The sequence below is a fragment of the Azolla caroliniana genome, unplaced genomic scaffold (genome assembly GCF_043228905.1).
Source record: "Azolla caroliniana isolate FFs.n. ecotype wild unplaced genomic scaffold, voAzoCaro1.0.p SCAF_2, whole genome shotgun sequence".
NCBI lineage: Eukaryota > Viridiplantae > Streptophyta > Polypodiopsida > Salviniales > Salviniaceae > Azolla > Azolla caroliniana.
Genome location: NW_028230437.1, coordinates 27,538,528 through 27,547,969, shown reverse-complemented (window position 1 = coordinate 27,547,969; position 9,442 = coordinate 27,538,528). Strand labels below are relative to the sequence as shown.

At 36.5% G+C, this 9,442-nt stretch overlaps 1 protein-coding gene across 6 annotated transcripts; it reads left to right on the top strand.

The window, feature by feature from the left end:
• Nucleotides 1-258: 258 nt before the first annotated feature.
• Nucleotides 259-7,290, top strand: LOC147867984 (putative lipid phosphate phosphatase 3, chloroplastic). 6 transcript variants are annotated; one of them, XR_015529404.1, is made up of 3 exons: nucleotides 259-441; nucleotides 815-886; nucleotides 5,333-5,659. XR_015529404.1 is itself a non-coding variant. In XM_087315909.1 (3 exons), the coding sequence occupies exons 1-3, from the start codon at nucleotides 427-429 to the stop codon at nucleotides 6,671-6,673; spliced, it is 180 nt and encodes a 59-aa protein (XP_087172035.1). In that variant the 5' UTR covers nucleotides 259-426; the 3' UTR covers nucleotides 6,674-7,290. The 6 variants fall into 6 exon arrangements, 3 of the variants coding, with proteins under 3 accessions (XP_087172035.1, XP_087172036.1, XP_087172034.1); XR_015529403.1 differs by having other exon boundaries at nucleotides 565-886; XM_087315909.1 differs by lacking the exon at nucleotides 5,333-5,659 and adding an exon at nucleotides 6,581-7,290.
• The last annotated feature ends 2,152 nt before the right edge of the window (nucleotides 7,291-9,442 follow it).

Here is a 9,442-nt window from a genome sequence, read left to right as displayed (position 1 = left end):
TGGACCCACCTATGCTAGAGATATTTTGAAGACAGAAATTACAATCGTACATGTATAGAGAACAAGATTCTTTACTCACTTTCATTTTTATTTATTTTTTATGTAGTTAAATGTCTATTTTGGTTTGTTGTCTCAAATACGAGACAACAATTTAACATGCAATCTCTTGTTTGGTCTTGTAGACCGTTTTGGCCTCTTAGGAGATGCTAATATACCGTTCTTTCTTTTCATAATGAAATCTCAGGAAGATGTGACACATTCCATCATAAAATGGTTGACAAAATTAATACTTCTCGTTAAGTTATTGCAGGTTTATGCTCATATAATTCTAGTCTATACTTTGGAGTTTCCAAAGATTCAATTATACTGTGTTCACCACACTCTTAAAGTTGATTTTACAATCAGATGGTGTAATATCTTTAAATTATGCAAGTCAATCAGGTATACTAAATTGATCGATCTACTTTGCCTGATAGATTGGATAATTTAATGAATCATTCAAAAGTGCAAGAAGAGTTGAATATAAGAAAGCACAGAGGAAATTCTCTTTATAATGAATGGCAGGACACCCAAGAAAACATGGTCTAGCTTGACCCCGTCAAAACAAAAGTTAAAGCATGTGATGGTACTATCCTAAAACGTGCCCTCTTACGACATCAGACGTGTGTTGGTGTGCATATGATCCGTGATCTGATTTTCAACTCGTTTGCAAAGTCTTCATCCTCTCTCACTTACGGCATAAACCATAATATCACATAGACAACCTTTATCAGTTCTTATTTCTCTTCTTTGATAGTAATATTTTCCGTTTCAGCTGGTCAAAACATCTCTTCAGCATCCTTTCAATATTCCAAATCAGAGCAATATCAAGAGGATATCGTACAAAGTAAAACTGATGTGTTGTGTTTGTGTAGTACATGGACATCTTTTAATAGATTCACGTTTTTGTGAATGTCCATGTTAAATAATCCTTCTACACATGCCATACATAAAGTGGTTGCTAAGTGTAGTTGCTTTTAGATATAGTAGACTAGGTTTGACTTACATATTTTTAGTTGCATACTTTGGTTATTCCAAATTATTTATTTATTCTTCCTGTTTGGGGGGCAAGGAACTACCCCACTGTGGCCAGGTTTCTTGCATCAATTTTGCACCTCATCTCAAAAACACTAGGGAAAGAAAAGCCTAATCAGAAGGATCTCGATAACCTTAGCTTTGCCCTTTACATTCATTGTCTGGTTGTTTTTGAACCAGTAGTTTGTAAAAACTGTCCTACATTTTTCAAATTTTTTGTATAGCCTTCTCTATTGGAACCACCACTACTAGCATAGTTGCAGATTATGTGAATGCCAGCTTTTTTGTCTTTCTGTACAGCTTTTAGTCAATTGGCTTCTGGTTGTGTTTGAACCAGCTGTTTTAGTTTGTAAAAACTCTCCTACATTTTTGAAATTTTTTGTATAGCCTTCTACTGGAGCCACCATCACTAGCATACTTGCCGATTATGTGAATGTGAGCCTTTTTGTCTTTCGGTTACGGCTTTTACATACTTAGCTAATTGACTTCTGGTTGTGTTTGAATCAGCTGTCCTAGTTTGTAAAAACTGTCCTGCATTTTCAAAATTTTTGTATAGCCTTCTATTGGAGCCACCACGACTAGCATACTTGCCGATTATGTGAATGTCAGCCTTTTTGTCCTTCTGTATGACTTTGACTACATTCTCCAGTGGCATCTAATAAACTAGTGCGAGTAGTGAGATTTGGACCCAGGTGGCCAGATTAGTAAAAACATGGCTTACCACTAGGATCCAGGATCCTCATTTGAAAAAACAAAAAGAGAAAGCAAAACAAGATACAAAATGTCCTATGAGACCAAACAAGACATCCTTCTTAATGTTGTCTGTTCTTGGAAAGCAACAAACCAAAATAGCGTTTAAGAGCTCAAAATTTCCTGCGAGTCCAAACAAGACATTACATTTTAAAATGTTGTCTCGTATTGGAGACATTACATTTTAAATGTTGTCCCATATTTGAGACATTACTAGATTAGTAAAACTCCCCAAGGTACAAATATTCCAGCACTTAACATTGCAAGCTTAGATGGACTAAAAATTCTGCCTTCAAAAGATCTCTGGCATGTGCAGATGCAAGATGGAGAGTTCTCCAAATCAAGGGAATTACCTCAGTGTCAGATGATAATGGTTTTGCTTTGATAACAAGGGTTACAGGGCCATGGCCCATACAAAAGTGTCCTCCATACAGCCTAATCTATAGTAACTCCTTCCAAATTTTGTGGTCAAAACCTTAGATTGAAATGTAGCATGGAAAGAGGGATGATGATGCTAAACAAGGTTGTGATGGTTCTTTGCTGACAATGTTGTGCTTGTATTTATGTACTTCAACAACTTCTTTGTACATCTCTTGATTTCTAACAAGAACCTTGCTAGTCTTCTTATTCGATACCTTGCGGGGTGAACCGAAGGTGTGTTCAAAAAAGTGATGGCACCTCTCCTTATTTCCTAAAAAGCAGAACAATGGAAACATAGTGTTTCCTTGGTTTGATAACCCAATGACACAGTTTCCATATCCATTCCGACAAAGCTTTGTGTGCATATCTGCATCTGTCAATCTTCAACTTAGTTGACGGGTCCCTGAGCTGTCCTATCACACTATGGAGTACATGTATCCATAGAAGAGGGCCTAAATACATTCTTTGGAAAATGTAAACGATGACCTTATAGTGGGCCATCTCTTTATGAACCACCATTGTGGGGCTGATCCACACTCTTTCATTTCTAATTTAATGATAGCAAGTGAGATCACTTTATTCTTTTCCATTAGGTCCTGTCTAAGAGTGGACAACCCAAACTATATTGGAAGGCGATAGTGCATTTATCTTTATGCCATGTAATCGACACCATTCTTGCATTTCAACAATATCAACAATGAGAACCTCTTCGTTCTACTAGCTGTTTTGATGGAAAAACTGCCAATCTTGATGCATTCCATTTAAAATCTGTTGGATATGAGTCATTGATTGGAGCAGTGTCTCAAAGCACAACTTAGCTGATTTCATCTCAGTCCAGATTATATAATGGGACATTGATGTTATTCTTCTTACCATGTGTACAATCATTGAGACTAAAGCCGCTCCAAATCTCTCTAGTTATTTTCCCTTTGAAGGTTTGGTCCGCAACTTTCCACCCTCCACCTTGTAGAGATGAGTCGGTGTCAGTAGTGTATCAAACAAGCAAAAATTCATCCGTAGTTCTCGGAATTAAATATACGTGCACATTATCTTTTAAAGATACCGGGCTTGCATATTGAAGTGAAAGTCAAACATATTCAGCCTCCTGGGGAAAAAAGATATATTAACGTCTTTTAAGAAGCCAAAACGGCCTATAAGACCAAGCAAGAGATTACATCTTAAGTGTTGTCTCGTCTTTTTAGAGTAATGGGGCTAAAGAAAGTTGTGATTGTTCTTTATGGATGAGTTTGTGTGGTTGTACTATTGTCCTTCAACAACTTTTCCCTATGTCTCTTGAGTTCTAGCAAGAAACGTCCTAGGCACCGTTGGTCCTCATATTCCATTACCTTGCGTAGTGGGCCAAAGCCTTGTTTAAAGAGGCAATAGTATCTCCATCTAATTTCATAAAAGACACTACAATGATAAATATAGCGTTCTTTGGATTCCACTCCTTGATGACACAATTGACAAATTCTTTCTTCTAGAGGTATTTGTGTATATCTGCGTACCTCAATCTCTAACTGATGTGATGAAGTTCACAGCTGCCCTATCACACTGCGTAGTGCATAGGATAGATGTATGTCCAGATAAGGTGGCCTGATGATGAATCCATCCTCCGATGTGTGTAAAAAGTGTCTTTCAGTGGGCCATTTTCGTACCAAGTGATATTGTGGGATTGATCCATGCTATCTTGTTTTCCAAATTAATAATATCAGTTCAGATCACTCTGTTCTTTTCCACTTTGGTCAGAGTCCAAGCTATATTGGAACAGGGGTAGTGCATTGATCCTTATGCCATGTGACTCAAACCATTGCTACATTTCAGCAGACCAACAACAATGAACGTCTCCATTTTAAGCCAGTTGTCTTGATGACATAAGTGCCAACCTTGGGTACCTTCGTTTAGGCAACTCCCAAAGACGTTGGATATAGGTCACTGATTGGAACAATGCCTCGGTGATTATAGGGGCTGCGCCCATCTCTGCCTGCATTATATCATGGGGCACCAATGCTTTGCTCCTTATCATGGGGACAATCGTTGACACTAAAGGTCTCTCTAAATCGTTCCAATGATTTGCCTTGTTAAGACTTGGTTCCCACATTTCTACTCCATAGAGAAGAGTTGCTGTGACAAGTGTATCAAATAACCACAACTTGGTTCGTGGCTCTTGGAACTGCAAATGTGCACATTGTCTCTCGAGAGCACCAAGGGCTGCATATCCACAAGAAAGTCGGGCACAAGCAGCCTTCCGTAAGGAGAACCTAGGCCTTGTAAATGTTACTCCTAGGTATGTGTAGGAGCGTGGGTATTCCACCTTTTTCTCTCCCAAGAGGAATCCCGGTTCTGATCTTGTTACCCATGCTTGAGTGGTGTTAAACACCATCACTTTAGTTTTATCCATGTTGATTGACAAACCTTTGTCCGTACAAAATAGTTTTAAGGCATTTAGATGTCTTTGTAGTCCTTCCGGAGAGTCAGAAATCAGCACAATATAATCGGCAAGAACAGTCTCAATGTCTCTTGGGTTCTAGCAAGAACAGTCCCAATCAATGCTGGTCTTCATAGTCCATTCATTACCTTGAGTACTGTGCCAAAGCCTTGTTTGAAGAGGCAGTGATATCTCCCTCTTATTTCATGAAAAGCAGCGCGCCAAAAAAATGAAATGGTATATTAACATCATGATACAATACAGGACAGTATAATATATGGAAAGGCAATGGACACGAAATAAGGGTCATTCAAATTGTAATCAGGAACACGTTTTGACGCAAATAAATGGTGTTTCACACTTCTAGAAATGGTGAAATGGGAAATGGTGCATCTGAAACACATATTTCATGTATTTATGTTCCTTGAAAAAAGTGTCTCAGCCTCTCTGTAGGCACAGATTCTTTTGTACTAATCTATGTAACGATTGGAATGTGGATAATCTCATTTCTTTATCATATTTCTTTGTTAGATCAAGTTTTCAATGTGGCTTTTCTTATATAATGCAGAAAACATCTTGGCCCTCCACTTGATTCATTTTGTGAAATCATAAAGATATTTTCATTTTAAGGATCTTAAGCGTTGAGGCCTAATGTTTCAGGAAGATTTGCATTCCGAATTCCCCAAATAATTGAGGAGACGTTTTTTGGAGACACCATTGGAGATGAAGCCACAATAAGCACGTTAAGAGGGGTGATGTACAAATTATGCTGTTTTCATCTTTCTGATCGACTTGCAATATTTGGTCTTGCTATATTAGATGCAATTTTGGATCAAATAAACCCGTTCTATCATTATGTGGGCAAAACCATGATAGATTACTACATGTATCCTCTTAAGCCAAACACAATTTCCAATGCAGCATTGCCTGTAGGCCTCCTTCTCTCATGCAGGATTCTATTTATGTCTGTAGTTTCTGTATGTATGTATGTATGTATGTATGTATGTATGTATGTATGTATGTATGTATGTATGTATGTATGTATGTATGTATGTATATGTGTATGTGTGTATGTATATGTGTATGTGTGTATGTATGTATGAATGTACATACATACTTACCTATGTATGTATGTATATTATTCTATGTCTCATGTATATCTGGTTTAGTACTCCATAATATTAACTATTCTGAACATCATCCATAAAGTAAACATTCAAAAGCTCAAGTTCTTTCACCTATTTCAGTTAGATATGAATTATTTTTCATACTAAAAATTTCAATCATCTTAATCTACTTATTTTACAGGTTGCCTTGGTGTTAATTATTTTATTTACACTATGAATATAACAGATTTACATCACACAACACTTGGTAAGAGTACATGCATGTCTATTATTATATGAATGCTTAAGAAGAATAGCAAAAAATGCTTATCTTTGTTTGGACATAGATTAAGCAAAACAATGTCAGTGTGTTTCATTAATTTTCTTTCTTTTTGCAGTTTCTTTTACTGCAGTACTCACAGATGCTGTAAAAAATGCTCTAGGCTATCCCGTCCTGATTTCTTTTGGCGCTGTTTCCCGAATGGGAATGCTGTAAGTTACTATTTTAGGCATATGCATTTCCTCATATTTTTCATGGTTTAAACATGCTTCTATAAGAACTTATCATGAATATTTTAGAAAATTATAAGCTTTTGTGACAGGAAATTAAATATGTAGCAATGCCAGTTTGGAGATTATGTGCACGGGTGAGCAGGCAGTTTTAAAATACGGTCACAGAAATTTCTCTAGTGGACATTCATCATGCATTCTTCATCTTGGCTTTAAGCTTACATTCTCATGTGTTCCAATCGATTTAGCCTTACATTCTTTTGACCATTTTTTGTTTTCGTTGTTATTGCAGAGTCATCTGCAGGTCTTGGGTTTTTTTCCTTGTATTTTGCCGAAAAGCTTCAACTGTTTAATGGTTGTGGATATGTTGCAAATCTTCCTATAGTTTGCAATCCTTTGTTAGGTGCCTTGTTAGCAGTTCTATCACCAGTTGATGATTATGGACATCATCGGCAACATGTATTTGCATGGGTATCACTAGGTATAGAACATTCTCTTCCGGACTTCCCTAAACATGCCCGATTTTTCAGTACTTCCCCAAATTCCCTTATAATTGATTGATAATAGCACATATATTAATAAAAAGGAGGATGAATTGACAATGGGATTTCTCAAATAGCTTGCTGTTTAACTAATTGTGGGCCAAGCCTGTATGTCCACAGTTCCAAAAACATTTGTGCACGTAACAGTGTAACTCATGTTATAAAGGTTTTGGGAATAAATATTGGCTTTGGCCTGAGTTTAAGTCGCAGAAAAGGGAGGACCAATAGATAAGAGGCACCTCCTCGATGAGGTATCTATCACTCATGTATTGCCTAGAAAGACCTATAGAATGGCAAGTAAGGGCTCTCACTTTTGAGAGTAGAGCTTAGGGAATACTCTAATCTCATCAAAGCCTGCAAGTCTGGGAGACATACAACAGGTTCCGTCACCCATGATGCCTGTTTAACTCATGGGATGCTCCTTATGCAGCTCAATTAATGGAAGAGTGAGCCATGGTCTTATCTCGTGTCTTGCATTTTTGGCATTTCTGTTTGTTTTCATTAATTTTAATTTTTTGTCAACTGCCTTCAACATGAATTAATGCTTGATTTGGTTTAAGGCAAGAAGAGATTGCTTTAAAGCTAGTTAGATCAAGGATTCGAGCTTTGTGTTTTCTGTTGCTAACAGAGTGAGGGTGGATTAAGCTTCCTCTCCATAGGATTATGGTGTATTCAGGTTGCTCTTCATAGGTTCGCAGATTCCCTGTTAATCTAGGTTTTATTTTCATACTGTTGGGAATCAGGATTTAGGCTTTAGATTTTATTTCTATAATCTTTATGTTCCGTCACTAGATTTTGAAACACCTCTCATACCCATCTACTAATGCACTGAATCCCCCAGCACATCTTTTGGATTTGATCAATAGCATTTGAGGAAATAACAAAGACTTGATGGGCATTTGAGGACATCATGAAAAAAAGTAAATGAAATCCCCCCAAGGGGGGAATTCAGAATATAGAATCCACTCCATCAGTTTCAATAAGGTTAAAGACTCATATCTTTACCCGATTGTATAGGTCTATTGTGCTTCGAAACACTTGATTGTGATGTTTTTGTCCCACAGATTTTTGTGTCTTCCAGTTTTAATCATTCTTCAATAAAAATTTATTTGCAAACTGCAGGTCTTTTATTGGCAACTCTATCATATTATCACATATTTCCCTCGATATTTGGGGATGATAGTAAGTTTTTTCAGTACCCAGGTTTGCTCTTATACATGTTCCAAATGTGTTGTATTATAGGTATGAAACCATACAACTATCACAAGTTGTCATGTTTCTCTTGGTTTCCCTATCATTGGCAACCAGGGAATGTGAGTTGAACATGTATATTTACTTCTCTGCATGTGTACATTGAAGTTCTTACGCATGAGCATTATAAATTCTCTTACGACAAGAGCATGTTGTTACATGTGCGTAAAGGGTGTGATTTATCTCTTTATATTTGTACAACATTTCTAACAAATGAGTACTAAAAATTCTCCTTTACCATCTTATATCAAGAGTGTTGATTTTTTGGCCCATTCCTTTATCCCATATTGGAAATGGGGGATTTGGGGAGGTGGTTTGGGAGTTATAAATAAGCTCCTCTACCTCTTAGTTTTGGATCCCAATCTTGTATTCTTTTCTCCCACTTTCAATAAAACAGGCTGCTTTGGAGGATGTAGGCTTAATTGGTCGGACCTCGTTAAATTCTGGTTTGTTTTTTTCCTTTTTACTCTATTTAATAGCTTTACTTTTTGTTATATTTAGTTATTTTGCAAGAAAGAGCATGTCCTTCGTGAGTATTTGTATAGCTCTTTGTGATGCCATAATCGTGTGATAGCGAGAAAAGACAATCTTCTTGTTTATTGTGTCGATTAAATGCATGACATAGCACTGTTCAAATTGATCGTGGACTAGTTATGAATTAAATGGCTCAGGTGGAACTTTTGTCTGTTTTTTAAATTGCTTTTAGGCTGCTAGGAAGGTATTGTAATTAATCCTAGTAATTATTTTTTGAGTCAATAACTCTTGTTGATTGGCCGAATAATTCACGAGATACCAATAGTCGATTCCAAAATTATTCATTGTGCACATTCATTCCTAAATTTTCGTTGGACAACTTCAATATGTGCTGTTGTGAAATCTTATAGCTTAATGTGCGAGGTCATCTTCTAGTTTTTTTTTTCCAAAAAGAAGTTACTTTCCCATTAGTTAGGAGAGATTATTACAGAAAGACTATACAAGGTGGCTTATACATATATCGGGGAATCACCCTCCGATTGAGAGGTCATCTAGTTTTAAATTGATAACCATCTTTCAACTAAATAGGATCAAGAAAGTATGTAGATGTGTTCATTATCTAATAATATCTCTAGTCAAATAAGGCGAAATAATCTTGCAAATTAGGAAAAGTGTTAAATGGAATTTAAATGATAATACAAAACCAATCATTGTCATTTTGTCTCAATGCCACCTTAGTTCCTTCTTTACACACTTGCATCATTTAAAGACTCTACCTACTCGTACAATTCTTTCATATTTTTAAACCTTAATTACTTGCACTCGCAGAATTAGAAGTTCGTTTCCAATGGCAATACTATTTTATCAATAAGCAAACTCTATTGAAT

What these genes read in the sequence shown, in the direction of transcription:
- LOC147867984 (XM_087315908.1), top strand. Translation starts at nt 6,013, where the DNA reads ATGAATATAACAGATTTACATCACACAACACTTG. An exon ending in TTTACATCACACAACACTTG is followed by an intron (nt 6,047 to 6,580) that starts GTAAGAGTACAT and finishes TTGTTATTGCAG; the next exon opens with AGTCATCTGCAGGTCTTGGG.